Genomic DNA, 16,990 nt, shown 5'->3' with positions numbered 1-16,990 from the left:
CCGATCCCCGCGAAGCGCCAGTCGCAGGAGCGTGCATCACACTTTATTAAGCAAGGAGGCGGGCAGCATCCCTTCACTCGCCGTAGACGGTGTCGTCGTTGCTGTCGCTGTAGGCGGAGGAAGAGAGCTCCTCGAGGGGTGTACACACCGGGCACCGCTGTCGCATGTCGTCCCAACACGACCGGCAGTACACGGCCTGACAGTCCGGCGTGGGGCACACGTAGGACTCGGGCGTCTCCGGTGCCTGGCACACTACGCAGCGCCGACGCGTCAGGCGGCGCAGGAGAGGGCTCCGGCGGTACAGGGTGTCCACCAGGTGGTGGCGCTGTTGGGAGGCGAGGTGGGTTGGTTAATGCCAGGTGGGCTGAGCGGAAAAGGTTGTCAGGACCACTGGGCAGCTCTTAAACTCTCAAGTCCCAAGCAAGGCCTGACTGGTTTGTTGAAGGCAGCTGGGGTGGACCAGAAGAGCCCTGGAGGGCGAGAGTGCTATGGAGGTGAGTCTTACAGAGCCGCCTTTCCTCCATGATGGAATGCAGAACCTCTCTCCCGAGGATAACCTGCAACAGCTATTATGTGCACCTGCAGAGCGGCTTGATTTGATCCTTTCAGCGAGGCTTAGGCGGGAGCAGGGCAGATGGAGCTTACAGGAGGACTGGACAGATGCCTCAGTGGTTCAAAACCCTGGCCGCTCTTCCAGAGGGTGCAGGTTTGAGTCCGAGCACCAACTGTCTGTAACTCTAGTTCCAGGGGATCTGATGAGTTCAAAACCAACACGGGCTGGTTGAACTCCGGAGTTCACGGGCTGATGAACTCCGTGTTGGTCTCCTTGGGCACCAGCCACTCACAAGGTGCACAGGGACATATACGTAAGCAAAACACCCGTTTGCAATAAGTAAATGAAAATTTTTTAAATCTAAAAAAATCCTTAGAAAAATGGTGTAACTTTCGTGAGTCAGATCTCAGTCAAACCTGGCAGGAACCAAATTACAAATTCTGCTGTCATTAGACTCAGTATCCCACTTTCCAAATACCGGCTTCATACAATTGCAGGGAACCCTTCACTGGCCATTGCTTAAGAAATCCCAGGGCCCCACTGCCCACCAGATAAAAACAGCTCTGGGCTTGGCCTTCGGAGCACTCAGATCTATTTCTTTGTAGCCTTGCTCTGCCTCCCTGGTCTAAGCTTCTTCCTTAGCTTAGCCTTTGGTCTTGGCATTCTCTTTGGTCTCTGAGGGTTTTTTTTTTCTTTCACATCCTGTTCCTTTAGCTTAGAATACATATCCCTCTTACTTCATAGCCGTTCTGGTTCAGTTTTCTTCAGGACCAAGGCCAAGGGATCCCAGCCTGTTGATGCCATATTTATGTGTGCCACAGGGCATGTGTGGCAGTCAGAGGAAAACTTGTGGAAGTTATTTCCTTCTACCATGTGGGTGGGCTTGAACTCAAGTCATCAGGCTAGGTGGCAGGTCACCTTAGCCACTTAACTGTCTTACCAGCCCCACTGTTCTGCTCATAATGGTAACGCCTGTTAAAAGTGAACAACTGAACTAAACAAAACAATGTATGGACTGGAGTGTAGCTCGGTGGTAGAGCTCATGCATTCTGTTCCATCCCCAATCCCCCTCCGTGTGTGTGTGTGTGTGTGTGTGTGTGTTTGTAATCATTTACTGTTATTTTGTTTTTCAAGACAGGGTTTCTATGTGTATCTCTTGCTGTTTAGGAGCTTGCTCTGCAGACCAGGTTGGTTTTGAACTCCGAGATCCGCCTGCTTCTGCCTCGAGAGCTGGGTGGGATTAAGGTGTTCGCCACCACTGCCCCAGTGCTTACCGTTACTGTTACCCTCTCTCCTCTGGGAAGAGAAGTGATGGAGAAAGAGTTGTTTGCTCCAGGCATATAGTGACACACAGTAGCAACTAACACACACATATAGAATGTTATTCTCCTACAGGAGTCAAGGAAGTAAAGCACTCATTGTAACAACTGAACCATGATGTAATTTCCACCATCTTACAGAAAAGAGAGCGCAAGGCCAGCATTTGAGTAGGGGCTCAGTCAAGGAATGGCAGAGATGGAGCTGGAGTTAACCAAAGCGTCTTTGCCACCCAGTTACCCTTCTTACAACTGAGGAATGGCCTCACATCCTGTCCACATACCCTACTGTTCCAAGGAAGAATAGACACAACGAGGACCACAGGCTCCTACAGCTTTCAGAAGTGTGGATTCAGACCCAGTTCTGACTCTGTCCTCCAGAGATCACACGTTCCTTCATGAAGCTGTCCTGTACCCGCTCCCCCCGCCCTCCCCCCCCCCCGCGCCTTTCTCTTTTCCGGAACCACCTTGGGCTTGTCAGCGGCTTCTTTCTGATCAGTGTTGCTTGCTTTCCTACAAACAGACCATCAGATCTGACTTCCCCTTTCTGCCCCTCCTAAAGGGCCACCTCTGGTCTCAGACTGTGCTGAATACTGAAGTTCATAGACAGACACAGCCCTGACCTCCACAAGAAGTTGGAACCCACATCCTGCCAGACCCACCCAGCTCCAGTGAGCCTGGGACAACTGAGGGTGCTGAGTGTACTGAAAAGGGTGCCCCTTCTCTGAGAGTTCAGATCCAGCTGAGAGCTGGTAGGCTTGTCCGGGACTGTACTTACGGGAGCCCTCTGCTGATGTGCCCGACGGACAATGGCGGCCCTCCTCAGTTTAGTGAAAGCTGCTCTCTTCCTGAGTAACTCATTGTAGAGGAAGAGAACCCGCTTCTTCTCTCGCTGAAGGGTTGGGCAGGGAGTAAGAGGAACTCAGCGAGAGTGCCAACACAGGGAGGGACACAAGGGCCGGTGTGTGTGTGTGCGTGTGCGTGTGTGTCTGAGCACACGCGTACATGTGTTGAGGAGTAGAGTTGTCTGAGAGTTCACCTTGGGGAAGTAGAAGGCTGCAATGACTCTCCGGAGCCTGTAGCCAAAAGCTTGGACTAGGCAGAGACACACAAGGAGAACGGTTGGCAGCGAAGCTCTCCAGTAGGCCCTGGCATCCATGCCCACGGGTTGAGGCAGACAGGCTGGGGGAGGAGACAGGCTGTCAGCAGTCTGACCAGGGCCAGCTGAGGGACAGGGCAGCACTGGGTTGATCTCCTACTCCATTAGGAGGTACAGGATGGGCTTCCAGTTTAATTTCCCCTTGCGTCTTCTCCATCTTACATAGCTCCTATTATCTGCCCCCCCCACAACGACACCCCTCCAAAGGCTGATTGAGCTTTTCCAGTTCGAGGATACCAAAGTTCTTCCCGCTTTCAAAGCTGTCTTCAGCCCCACCCTGTTGCCTTCTGCTTGCATCCTGCCCAGGATGCCACAGATCCCAGCCTTCCGCATCCCTTACGCATGTTGTTGGATTCCACTACTCCTGTATCCGAGGAGGTGTTCAGAGCGCCAATGGTTCTTCGTAGAAGCCTGGCCAGCATAGAGTCTCCCTCAACCTTCACCTCCAGTCTGTGACTGCCTGGTCAGAGTGGAGAGAAAGAGGGTTTCGGGTAAGACTAGGGTTGAACTTGGGAGGAGGAGAGAACGAAGAGGTAGAGGAGACATGCTTTGAAGGAGGGGCTGTCACTTGGGCCCTGGCCGGACCCAGGCTCACTGCGGAAGGAGTACTGCAGGAAGGAATGCCGGCGGATGGCATCAAAGATGGAGTAGAGCGCCCAGTCGAGCCCACACAGCACCAGCAGCAGGAGCACTATAGGCAATGTCTCCAGGAGCTCCCTTGCCTGTGGGGAGCCCAGGTAGGTAGGGTTGGGGCCCCTGGCTTAGAGTGTCCTCTGCCCTTTGCCCTTCGCCCTCAGAGTCCCACCTACGAGTCGCCACCCATCCCCAACCTGCTCCTGACCCAGCTCACCACATTTCGCATTTCTGAGGCCTGGATAGAGGGCTTGAAAGGGAAGATAACGGATCTCTTCTCTGCCTTTCGGAGTGGCAACAGACTCTGTTTGCCCTAAAAAAAATAGGGGGGGGGGCGGACTGAAAGGGTGGCTCAGCTGTTAAGAGCACTTACTGCCTTTCAGAGTTTAGGTTCAGTTGCCAGCACCCACATCAGGTGGCTCACAACTGCCTGTAATTCCAGAACCCACTGCTGGTCCCTGAAGGCACTACATGCATGCATATGGCACACATACAGACAAGCAGGCACATACACATTTTGTAAAAATGTCTCTATAGGTAAAAACCTTAGGGACCTTCACTCTCCTGAGGTATGTCCACACGGGGCACAGTAAGGCATCCCCCAGCAGGGCTGAGTTTCCTCACCAGCTTCTTCCTGCGCTCATCAATCTGATGGAAGTAGGTGGTGATGTAGATGTTGTCAAAGCGGATGTCCCAGTTGTAACTATCCATGTAGGAGAAGGACCTATGAAAGGACAGATGGGTGTGTCCACCTCCTGCCTCGTCTCCCATCAACACTCAACGACAGATCAACTGGTGTCGCCTGTGTCTAAAGCCAGGGCCAGTGAGCTGGTGTGAAGGAAGCTGCACCCTGCCTTCTGGCTGTGCAGTAGACTGTCCATCTATGTGATCGCTGAGACCCAACAGAGGGTATGTGTACTCTGCGGGTTAGGGGCAGATGTTTATCTTGAAGGATGAAAGAAGTAGATGCACAGAGGCAGAAAGCCCTCCAGATTGCAAGAATCACTCTGTGTGATGCCTCCCGTATTCACTTTTATTTATTTATTATTTTTGAGACAAGGTCTCACAATGTAGCCTTGACTGGCCTCAAATTCATAGAGATCTGCCTGCCTCGGCCTCCTGGGTGATGGCATTAAAGGCGTGCGCTACCTCCTTTTCCAGCTTGCCTGCCGCACACAGAACTCCTATCCAGACAGCTCCTGTCTTTCCAGCATATCCCTGCCCTTCCTGACTTACCTTGAACTGTGGGTGTGTGTGCAAACGTGCATAAGTAGGTGTTCTCTGTCTAACTCGCAAAGTCATATATAATGCTTGTTTACTAAGGAAAAATTCTAATTGTGAACATGTTAAGTTGCCGAAATACATTAAACTGTAAAATATGAAACATAAATCCCACTTTAAAGAACAATGCCACTGAGGTGTTTCAAAGAAATACAAAGATAGACTGGGGCGCCCCCTTGTGGAGAGACCTACCACTGCAAGATTGGATTTCCTAGGCTGGGGACAACCCTTCCCCCAGCTGTCCTGTTTGAGTGATCTCATCAAGGTTGAAAGCCTGGCAGTGACTCTAGACTCTATGCTTCCCCCCTTCCCTCCCCAGGCTTGGCTTTGAGAACTGATGTACCTTTCCACTTCCTTCCATTTTCGGCCATCTTCCTGCCCCGCCTCACTCTCCAGGCTCCCTAACCTCTGACCTAGCCTGGCCTCTGGCCCCGTACTGTCCACCCTCTACCCTTCCCATCCCCACCCCGATCAGGGCCTTCCTGTAGGGCTTTCCAGGCTCTCCTAGCCACGCTGCCCTTAGCTCAGTTCCACCCCAGCCACTGCCCCATGAGCTGTGCACATGTCCAGGTCCTTGGTGAAGACACTGCCCTACCTTCCCTTGACCACACATCTACCCCACCTGCAGCCTCTGGATCCCAGAGATGACCACCCCATGGTGCCTCCTTAGCTCGCACGCCTGGCCCCACAGCCAGTCTATAGTATGGCCCTTGAGCCATCTGTGTCTTGTGGGTGTCTTTGCCACCACTTCAACTAGAGCGGCAATGTCTCCAGGGTAGCATACAGCTTGTTCACCTTTGTCCTTCCACAGGGCATATAATCATTCACTGGGGGCCACTCTAGCCTGAAGAACAGGGACAGACAGCAAGGGTCCCTACGACTGCATCGCCTAGCTCCTGCCCAGCCCAGACATTTGAAGGTGAAGAAGAGAAGAAGGTCCTGAAGTCAGTGGGGGAACTTGAGCAAAGGGAGGGCCAGGGAAGCCCCAGGTAGACACTGGGCTGGGTCGGGTTGAGGACTTTGTTCTAAATGGAAGGAAAGGAGCTGCCAACACAGCAGGCAGGGGAGAATGAAAGCAAAACTGGATGATAAAAACGGCACAAAGTCAGAGCCAAGGGGAATATGAAGGGCAAGGGGAAAAAGTCCGCAGTCAAAGCTAAATGTGTGTGGTGAGGCGGGGAGGCAGGGAGCCAGTGTTAGCCCATGAACTGTAGAAACAGGCAAATCAGAGTCAGGTTCCCGGTCAGGGGTTCCCATCAGGGGGAGGGAGGGGCAACAGGTGGGGCTCGGCTCACGCGTGGAAGACCAGCAGGAAGGTGCAGGATAGGAGCGCGTGCAGCAGCCCCACTGTCCACTGCAGGTGGGCCTCCTGCTGTCGGACATAGTCCCGCACCTCAACGCTCACGTGCTCCCAGGGTGTGCTGAGGCCCAGCAGTGCAGCTTGCTTCTCCTCCTGGGAAGGAAATGGGCGCACAGCCTGCCGCGGCCTCTCGGGGACACATTGTTTAGCCCCCGATCCCCCCCCCCCCCGGACCTCACCTGCTCACCAGCCTCTGTGACTGTCTTGCTTCCCCACACCCACACTAGTTGACACCGTTTGACGCCATCCCCAGGCTGGCATGACTCTACCCCTCTTCCACACTCGGACACCTTCCCCAGGGCCTCTCACTTGTCCTTCCTCCTGCCTTGTTCCTTGACTCCTTCCTTCCTCCCCTCTGCTCCTCTCTGCTTGTCTCCCTCTCCCACGCCTCTGCCTCCTACCTTAATGTCAATATTGGCTGAAAATTCTCCATACAGACCATGAATAGACTGGTTGAGCGAATCGTAGGTTTGCCCAAAGTTGCCTTCCACTGGGATGCGCTTGCGACACCAAATCTCCATCACTGGTGGACAGTGGCACCGAGTCAGGGCCTCTTTGGGCCGAGTCCAGGCTCTACTGGCCCTGGATCCTCAGCCCCACCCCCAGCAACAAGGCCTGATGCCTTCTTCCACTTTTTGCTGTTGTTTTTTTTGTCTTTTGTTTTTTCAAGACAGGGTTTCTCTGTGTAACAGTCCTGGCTGTCCTGGAGCTCCCTGTGTAGACCAGGCTGGCCTTAAACTCACTGAGCTCCTCCTGCCTCTGCCTCCCAAGTGCTGGGATTACAGGCGTGAGCCGCCACCACCTGGCTACTTTGTTGTTGTTTTTGGATTTTGGGGGCAGGGTTTTTTTCTGTGTACCCTGGCTACTCTGGAACTAGCTCTGTAGACCAGGCTGGCCTTGAACTCACTGAGCTCCTCCTGCCTCTGCCTCCCGAGTGCTGGGATAAACTGCCTAGCACTTCACTCTTATTTTTGTATCTGTCCTTAACGTACTGAATACTAATAATGGACCCAGCATTTCTAGAGCAGTTCCTCCAGGTACCACTTCTGTTAGCGCTTGGCATGCAGTAGCCCACTAAATTTGAAAGCCCTTACAGGGATGAGAACTATTATCCTATCAGTCTTTCCAATGGAGAGACAGAATTCACAGCTTAGCTGAAACTCCTCTCCACTGCAGAGAAATCAGCGGGGAGTGGGCTCATGTACCCACGAGTCCACATCCTCTACACCTGCCAACCCGCTGGCCTTATACCTATTCGGTCTCCAAGGATTCATCCCCTTTAGCCTGGGGATCCCTCACCATCCTGCCACTAACCCTTGGCAACGCTACAGAAGAACTTGAACTTCATGGGCAGGCAGAGCAGGTGGCTCAGGAGCGGCACCCAGATACGCTGCACACACTGTCTGTGCTTGTCCTCAAACCAGCGATGGCAGTTGATTATGGCCTGATTCACCACATCTGCGGCAAAGAGACAGCGGTGTCTGGGGCTTCCACGCCCTGGGCTGGAGCTTGGCTCCAAAGCCCACCCCACCTGCTCAGGAACACTCCTCACAAGAGCAGCGCAACTTGGTCTTCAGCTCGTAGATCTTCTGTGTGGATAGGCGGTGTCTCTCTCCGGGGACCCCACGACTCTCTGCACCTGGAGTGTCCGTGGCATCCTCAGGTGAGTAACCAATCTCACTCCTCATCTGGGCATCCAGGTCCTCAAAGGAGGTAGAGATGTTCCACGTCTCTGCTTTCAATGACTCTCTGCTGTCCTGGGATTAGAAAGCAGGAGGAAGCAGGGGAGGCTTCGAACCTGTGCCTTCCCAGTGTGTCTTCTAGCAATGCCACGCTCGGGCTCTTCCCTCGGGCCACAGGGATCTAGCTAGGTCTGAGACAACCCCCGCCCCAGTTCCCCAGAGCCTCATCTCCCCCCACCCCCCCGTGGCTCTGCCTTCCTCCCGGACTGTCAGCTTTCCCTTGGGCCTCCTGGTTTCCATCCTTACGTTCAGTGATTCCCATAATTTTGAACGTTAAACCTTCAGTCCTAATCTCCCAGACCCCTGGGGCCTCCCCTCACCCAGTCCTCTCCTCTCCAACATTCCCAACCTCCTAGCTGCTAGCCCCCGAACTTCCCACTCTCTGATCTCTGGTCTTCAAAGGCCAATGTCCCCACTTTCCCTACATTCTAATACAGCTGCCTGTCTAGAGTCCTGCCCTGCAGGTATCTGGAAATGTGGAGGTATGTATGTCTGAATGGTAGGATGTTCTCCTGGGTTTTAGCGCCCCAAGATCAGGAAGGGATCTGCAACGTTTGGGTACAGTACTACAAAATACACTTGGAGCACCCCCACCAGGAGACCATAGATCCAAGATCATGTTCCCAGATCAGCCCAATCAGTCCTGGGGATAGAGACTACAGGATTCTGACCAGCAGGTCCTTGAACACTGCCCGCAGTGGGGCTGTAGAGACGCGCCAGGCCGCTCGGGTGTTATTGACCTGCAGCTCCACGGTGCAGCCCAGGGATGCTATCACCTCATTCAGGTTGTTCTGCAGGTTGGCTGCTGGCCCTAGCAGAAGAGAGCCAGTGGGTCACCTCTGCAGAGGCAGTCCCTTCTTAGAGCCACCCTGGCACTTCCTCTGCATGCAGACCCCCTGCAAGCCCGTCGACCATTTCTAGGCCTGTTACTGATGAGCCCGAGTCTGTGAGAGATCCGTTCAATCCTTGTCTTTGCAGCCCCATAAACTAGGGAAGGCACTCTCAGAAAAATGCAGAAACTTGGAACAGTAAGATGCAACACCCCACCACCACGCTCTTCTTCTTTCAACATGGTCCCCACTGGGTGATCTGCCCTGGGTCACTGCTTTGGTGTCACCAACTGGCACTGTGGGACAGCCACTCCTCACCTTTGTAGATGGCAGCCAAAGCATATCCCAGGGCAAAGAGTCTGCCTTCTTTGCCCAGCATCTTGGGTATCAACAGGACACTGGCACAGCGAGTATGGGGGGAGGTGCCCCAGCCTATGGCCCCCAAGCCTATTGGGAAATCCAGAGGGCAGGGAGATGAAGGAAGGAAGCAACCTCACATTTACCAGACCTCCACCTGCTCCAGCCCACTCCTGGGTCTGTCCTGCCCTCTTCTCCATTTACGCCCACTCTGATGCACTTTTCAGGCCTCCTTCCTCCCTCCCTGCCTCCCTTCGTTCCTCCCTCCCTCCCTCCCTCCCTCCCTCCTTTCTTCCCTCCCTCCTTTCCTTCCTTCTTCCCTCCCTCCCTTCCTCCCTCCTTCCCTTCCTCCCTCCCTCCTTTCCTTCCTTCTTTCCTCCTTTTCCTGCCCTTCCTCCCTCCCTCCCTTCCTCCCTTCCTTCCTTCCTCCCACCCTTCCTCCCTCCCTTCATTATTCCCTCCCTCTCTTCCTCCTTTCCTCCCTTCCTCCCTCTCTTCTTTCCTCCCTCCCTCCTTTCCATTCTTCCTCCCTCCCTTCCTCCCTCTACCATCCATTTATAGAGTACAGCTATATATCTATCTCTGGAAAGTCCCTGGGAGATGGTTAGGGACACAAAAGTCATGGTCACATTTGTGTGTGCCTGTGAGTGTGCATGTGTGTGTCAGGAGTCCCTGCTTTCCACGCTCAGGCAGAAGCATTTGTGTCAGGCAGTGAGAGAGCACAGCAGGCAAAGGAGACTTTGAGGAAATGGGCACTGATGCCCAAGGTGGTCAGAGGAACAGCCCGAGCCCACCCAGACAGTCCCAGTCTGGTGCCCACAGCACCCACGTCCCCACCCTTCCTGTGCAGTAGCTCCTAATCGTGTGGTGGGTAGGTTACAGCAGTCACAGCGGCACATGTGGTCTCAGCAAGGAGACAGTGAGCTCCGCGAAGCTCATAATCCAGAGAGAAAGACAGACAAGTAAACAAATGACTACCACGGGACAGACGTGCTCAGTGCACCAGGGAGGGGCTTATGGGGAGAGCTGTGGAGCCAAGGAGGGTGTGGGGATTTCTGCAGGGAGGGGTGGGGCTGGGAAGGCTGGACAAAGGAGATGATGTGTCAGCTGGGCCTGGGAGATGAGTAACTGTTGTTAGGAGGCACAGATGGCAGCCCAGGACAAAGGAACAGCATGAGCTCGTCAGAGAACAAGAAGATCTCCATGTAGATGGAGTCTTTGCCCAATGATGGCCAAAGCAAGCCCCAAATACTTATACTCCCACCATTTCCACGGCCCTCCCCCAGTCCCCGTCATCACTTCCTGGGACGAGAGCCTATTGCTGCAACCCTGCACATGCCAAGCGAGTGTTCTACCAGTGAGCTCTACCCCTAGCTCCTGGCCTGGAACTTCCTTTCTTTTCTATTTTATGTGTAGAAGTGCTTTTCATACCATGTATGTACACCATGTGTGTGCCTAACTCATGGAAGCCAGAGAGGGTGTTGGATCCCTGGAATTAGAGTTACAGACAGTTGTGAGCTGCCGTGTGGGCGTTGGGAATAGTACCCAGGCCTCTGGAGGAACAGCCGATCTCTTAACCGCTGAGCCATCTCTCCAGCCCTATGGACTGAAACTTTCCAGTCTGTCTCCACACCCGCTCTCACTACCTTCCACTCCAGTGGCCAAGTTGATCTTATCAAAGGTAAACAGTGGCAGCCTTCCCTCCTTCAGTCTCTCTGCACCTGTGCAGAGCTCCCGAAACCTTCCACATGTGCGGCAGACCCCCAGATCAGCCCCTCCACCTTCTGCAGGGATCCCTTAAGCCCACGGCCCCTGGCGGCTGCCCATTTCTCCCCAGGTCTTCAGGTGCCCTCTGCCCTCGGGCCCACCAGCGTCACTGCTTCCCCACGGCTCCACCTAGACTACAGGTCTGTGGCAGACCCTGGATGCCGCCCAGCGTTTTTCTCTTCCTGCCTTCTCATTTGCTGAGACAACTTGGATTTTGTTCAAGGACAATAGCCTGGTTCTGCCCTGGCCCCTGGGGGTTGAGTCTGGGTTTGCCTAAACCAATCTGTGCATTACAGGGTAGCGAAAGAGACTTGTTCTGTGTTCTTGGCCTTCTGGCCAAGGACTTCAGCTGAGACAGTAGCTGACAGATCACTACTCAATGTCCCAGTAGCTCCTTTAGCTTCACACAAAGGCGGAACTAATCTTCCACTCCTCTACCCAACCAGTTTGTAGGAAGAGAGCAGGGCTGGGTTGTTATACTTACCAACACTAAGGAGGTAAGTAATTCTACAAGGAGAGACTGGAATCTGGTGCCTATGACCCCAGCGACTCAAGAGGCTGAAGCAGGAGAACAGAAAAGTTTAAGGCCTACCTGCTCTACAGAGTATGCTCACAGTCACCCCATGAGATTCTGCCTCAAGAAAGAAAAAGACTGGGCGTGTAGCCCAGCTGAGAAAGCGCTTGCCTGGCACGCAGGCTGCCCTGGGTGGTATATGCCTGTAAGCTACGCCTAACGTTCAGAGGTGGATGCAAAAGAATCAGAGGTTCAAGGCTATTCTTAGCTACAAATCCAGTTTGAGGCCAGTCTGGGATATATGCAACCTTGTCCAAAAAGTAAAGTAAAAGTAAAGAGAAAGAAAATAAGAGAGAGAGAGAGAGAGAGAGAGAGAGAGAGAGAGAGAGAGAGAGAAGGAAGGGCTGGATGTGGTGGTACCTTTAACACCAGAACTCTTGGGAGTCAGGCAGATCTCTGTGAGTTCAAGGCCACCCTGGCCTACACAGCTAGTTTCTAGACGGCCAGGGCTACAAGAGCAACCAGTCAATCAACAAAATAAACTGGAAATGTTAGTGTTCTGGAAGCGGAGAGCAGCATTTAGTGTAGGCAGGTCAGGACCCTCCAGGGAATCACAGACGGGACCCTGCCTCATCGCTCGTGGGCTGGACTCCTGTGGGACTGTAGCCACTGGCCAGGCTGCTCCAGGCCGTGCCCTCTGCAGATCCCGGAATGTGGAACTTCTCTCTCTAGGCAGGGGGCAGAGCAACTACAAGGTACATATAATTCCTGAGGGTAGCAGGCCTGAAGTTCTCCATCCAGAGGCAGCTGCTGGGGGGCGAGGTGGATGCACATCTCAAAGGAAAAGCCTGTCTGTTATTTCCCACAGGCGCTGAGGGGCTCCATCTGAGTCCAGCAGAAAGAACCTGTCAAAGGTCTTACCATGAGGAACCCCAAAGCCTGCCAGTGAGCCTGCCACACTGAGGGCACTATTGACTAAAGACTGTGTCCCTCTCCCGGTCGGAAGAAATAGAGATTTGGTGCCTTTCCCCCTGATTCTTCCTCTCTCCTTTCTGATACCAGACAAAACAAAAATGAGGCCAGGTATGGTGGTACACACCTGTAACTCCAGCCCTTGAGAAGTGGGGACAGAAAGATCAGGAGTTCAAGCCTAGCCTGGGCTACCTGAGGCCTTTTCTAGGTGGAGGAGGGTGCAGGGTGGGGTGGTGGCTGGAGGCAGGGGCCAGGCATGGTGGCAGCTACTGAGAAGTTGTTGCCCCAGCTCCTGTAAATAGCTCCCTACCCATGTAATCCCAATTAAACACAGTAGGTCACATACAAAATGAAGCCATGAAAGAAGGAGGAGGGGGCTTATGGGGAGGAAAGGTTCCAGCAAGAGGGGGGAAGCAAGGGGGCTCAAATGACTAAATTCACTATATGCATATATGAGACGGTCAGAGGATGCTTTAAAATGAGGCAATGGTGAGGGAAGGATGGGGAAAGCAAGTGGAAGAGAAGCAGAGCCCCTTTCTCACTGCAGGACCGACCTAGGGCTAACGGCAGACTGAGGTGGGGTGGGGTGGATTGGCAAGGAGAGGTAACATTCAAGAAACATGGGACCTGAAACCAGATGTGGAGTAGACAGGACCCTTGACCCCTCAAAAGAGAAGCCCTATCTAGTTGCCATGCCAGGCTTCCTACCTGTCTGAGTGAAAGGTCATCTATAGACATACGAATACGGTGGTCATCTATAGAACATATGTGAATACTGTGGTCATCTATAGACATACGTAAATACAGTGGTCATCTATAGAACATACATGAATACGGTGGTCACCTATAGACATACGTGAATACGGTGGTCATCTATAGAACACATGTGAATACGGTGGTCATCTATAGAACACATGTGAATACTGTGGTCATCTATAGACATATGTGAATACAGTGGTCATCTATAGGCATACGTGAATACAGTGGTCATCTATAGAACACATGTGAATACTGTGGTCATCTATAGAACATACGTGAATACAGCGGTCATCTATAGACATACGTGAATACGACGGTCATCTATAGACATACGTGAATATGGCGGTCATCTATAGAATACGTGAATATGGTGTTCATCTATAGAACACACATGAATATGGTGGTCATTTATAGAACACTCGTGAATATGGTGGTCAGCTATAAAACATACATGAATACGGTGTTCATCTATAGAACACATGTGAATATGGTGTTCATCTATAGAACATATGAGAATACAGTGGTTATCTATAGAACATACGTGAATACGGTGGTCAGAAAGAAAAAGTTTGCTGTGGTCTTGACCTTATGGTCAAAGACTAGTTTATATGTTCAGTAAGCGAGTGGCATTCATTCCATTGCCCTGGCTGGGACAGAGAAGGGCATCGATTGCGGGACTGACCAGAGCTGTGAAAAGCCTGCCAGCAAACTTTCCTGGTTCCTGAACCCGGGGCAGGAGAAAGAGATGTTCCCTCGCTAGCGTTTGTGGTTACTGCACGGACATGTTATGCCTGGAGTTATGGCGGGGATTTGGTAACAGAAAAAGCTCTAGGCAGCCAGGCAGTGGTGGCAGAAGGCTTTAATCCCAGCACCTGGGAGACTGTGGGTCTATAATTTCTGCAGTCCAGGACAGCCAAGGCTTTACAGGAAATTCTATCTCAGGAAAAATCAAAAAGATGAAACCTCTAGCCAAAAACTGTGAAAAGCCCGAAGGACTTCGGCTGGTGTCTTGTTTTGTTTGAAGTAAAATCTTTTTTAAAAAAAAAATTCTTTAAGTGGCCGGGTGGTGGTGGTGCACGCCTTTAATCCCAGCACTCGGGAGGCAGATGGATCTCTGTGAGTTCGAGGCCAGCCTGGTCTACAAGAGTGAGTTCCAGGACAGGTTCCAAAGCTACAGAGAAACCTTGTCTCAAAAAAACAAAAAAAGACAATTAAAAAAAAAAAGGTACCAGTGGTAGCGGTCTATGCCTTCAGTCCCAGCACTCAGGAGGAAAGGCAAGTGGACCCAAGTTCAAGGCCAACCTGGTCTACAGAGCAGATTCCAGGACAGCTAAGAGCTACACAGAGAAACCCTGTCTCAGAAAAAAAAAAAAAGCATATGAATGTTTACTTGCACATATGTATGTACATGTACACCGTGTGTGTGCCTAGTGCCTTTGGAGGTTGGAAGAGCATGTCAGACACCCTGGAAGTTGAGTTTCAGGTGGTCGTGAACCGCCACATGAGTGCTGGGTATCGAACCCAGGTCCTCTGGAAGAGCATCAAATGCTCTTAACCATCGCTCCAGTCCTGTGAGAGAAAAGTCTTAATACATAGTCCAGGCTGGCCTCAAATACACAATCCTCCTGTCTCAAGCCTTCCGAGTGCTGGGATTCTAAGTACATCTCCGAGCTAACATCTGGAGCTGTTAGATTTCTCAAGCTCTGAAACTTTTTCTCTTTTCATCCCGTTTGAGTCTTTTTCCTTTGTCTGTTTTTTTCGAGACCAAACCCAAGCTGTCCTGGAACTCCAGGCGGAAGCCACCACGCTCTTCTTCATGTAGCTTTTCCTTGGGAGGACAAACTGTCTCTAAGACTAAGCTACTGTCACATAGCCCTTCTCAGCCGTCCCTTTCCTGTGGCCCAGCACCTCATAAAGCAAATGTCACCCTAGAAGTCGTCCCTGACAGGGTTAGGGTCGTGCCCAGCCCCTTCCTTCCTGCTCCCTAGCCTGCTGTGGCTGTGCCCCCTTACTTTACTGTCACACTTTAACACAGGTTGGTTCGTGTCTGTTTTTTTTTTTTTTTTTGCTTGTTTGTTTGTTTGTTTGTTTTTCTTTGTTTCTGTTTTTTGAGGAGGGACGTTAATCGGCAATCCAGACTGTGTATGCCAGGCTGATCTTGAATTAAGGCAACCCTCCTGCCTTAGCTTATGAATTTTGGGATTGTAGATTTGAGCCACCACACCCAGCAATGCCTGACTTTCTTTTCTTTGTAAACTCCAAAAAGGGTGGTGCTTGTCAACTTTGTTACTTCTGAATCCTCATGAAGGAAGAAAGGAAGAAAGAAAGGGAGGGAGGGAGGGTTCTTTAGATGAGTTGGCAGTGTGCCTGATTGGTCAATAGAGCAGGTTATAAGGTGTAGGTTTGGCCTATGATGTGTGGGTAGTGAGACTTTCAAAGATTAATGAAGGCAGGGGCTGGGTCTTCTCACTTTGGGACCCTCTCTCCTCGGAGCCTCCCTTCTCTCTTTTCCAAAGTGTAAAAGGAAGCTAAAGTCATGGACTTTGGGCACACAAGGAGCAAGTTCTACGTCCCTCCAGGCCCCAATGCCCAGCCTTCATCCACTACTAACTTGCCAGGCCATACAACGCCACCATCTTCTGCTCCTCATAGATGTTCATGGGGTTCACCAGGAGCTGAAAGAGACCTAAGGAAGAGGGCGAAGCCAGGCGTAAACTGGTAGCCCCGACCCTGCCCCTGCCCTGCCCCTGCCCTGCCTTTCTGCTCCCACACTTACCTATGGCCAGTAGCCCACCAGTTCCTGCTCCTAGCAGGAAAGCAGTGGCAGGGAACTCCCCTGGCTGACGCCATAGGAATCGGCTCCAGGGAACTGGAAGACCCCAGCGCAGGAGCCTCTGCATGGCTGGAAAGGGGACAGTTCAGCCCGTAGCCTCTTCTGGCTTGGAGGTTCATTAAGGCTAGAAACACTTTATTTATGAGTATGTGTGCACCTGCCTGAGTTTATGTGTGCCATATGTATGCAGGTGATCAGAGGGTGGTGGATCCCCTGGAGCTACAGTTAGAAGCCACTGCAAGCTGCCTGATGTGGGTGTTAAATTCAGGTCCTCGGAGAGAACTAAGTGCTCTTAACCACTGAACTATTTCTCCAGCCCCAAGGTTTGAGATTTTTTTTGGAGTGGGGTGCTTTTCAAGACAAGGTTTCTCTGCGTAGCTCTGGCTGTCCTAGAGCTTGCTCTATAGACCAGGCTAGCCTCAAACTCACAGAGATCCACCTGTCTCTGCCTCCCGAGTGCGCTAGAAGAGATGAGGGACCCTGAAGAGTAAGGAGGGAGTGGAGAGGAAGAGAAGGGACCGGGCTGTGGAGGACATGAGGGATCGATGATGGAGGACCCCCAAATGGAGGCGAGAACAAGAGAAGTCTGAGGGGTACTGGGTAGGGGCAGGAGTCTCACTAGTGTGGGGCAGTTTCTGTTGTCTTCCTGCTCCCTTTTGATCCTGTGTCTTGTCCATCAGTCTATTCTTGGGAACCCTTTTCACCCGAGAAGTCTCTTCCGAGATTTCTAGGCTGTGAAATTCTGATGAGAAAAGGGAAGCACTGCCTGTGTCCTTTGTGTCCCTCATAGACCATGACCACGGTCTATGTCCTTCAACTCCCCAGCTCTGTGAGCGCTCAGAACTGGGTAATGGGTTCTGAGACACACCCACGGTATAAGCTTGGCGGAACCTTAGAATTAGATGAAGAATTCC

The 16,990-nt window shown here is 52.2% G+C and overlaps 1 protein-coding gene across 2 annotated transcripts; it reads right to left on the bottom strand.

Moving 5' to 3' along the window:
* Positions 1-27: 27 nt before the first annotated feature.
* Positions 28-16,917, bottom strand: Dcst1 (DC-STAMP domain containing 1). 2 transcript variants are annotated; one of them, XM_048455396.3, is made up of 16 exons: positions 16,696-16,892; positions 16,020-16,145; positions 15,855-15,929; positions 9,193-9,321; positions 8,716-8,855; positions 7,855-8,059; positions 7,617-7,760; positions 6,704-6,825; positions 6,238-6,395; positions 4,286-4,385; positions 3,879-3,974; positions 3,624-3,750; positions 3,369-3,488; positions 2,909-3,051; positions 2,648-2,761; positions 28-325 (listed from the first exon to the last, which is right to left on the bottom strand). In XM_048455396.3, exons 1-16 carry the CDS (start codon positions 16,862-16,864, stop codon positions 74-76), a joined length of 2,220 nt encoding a protein of 739 aa, XP_048311353.3. In that variant the 5' UTR covers positions 16,865-16,892; the 3' UTR covers positions 28-73. The 2 variants fall into 2 exon arrangements, with proteins under 2 accessions (XP_048311353.3, XP_048311361.3); XM_048455404.3 differs by lacking the exon at positions 28-325 and adding an exon at positions 2,311-2,382 and having other exon boundaries at positions 16,696-16,917.
* Between the last annotated feature and the right edge of the window lie 73 nt (positions 16,918-16,990).

The sequence above is a fragment of the Myodes glareolus genome, chromosome 17, assembly GCF_982192425.1.
Source record: "Myodes glareolus chromosome 17, mMyoGla1.1, whole genome shotgun sequence".
In the NCBI taxonomy this organism is placed as follows: Eukaryota; Metazoa; Chordata; class Mammalia; order Rodentia; family Cricetidae; genus Myodes; species Myodes glareolus.
The sequence above is the reverse complement of the archived record's forward strand: the minus strand, read 5'-3'. Positions and strand labels throughout refer to the sequence as shown.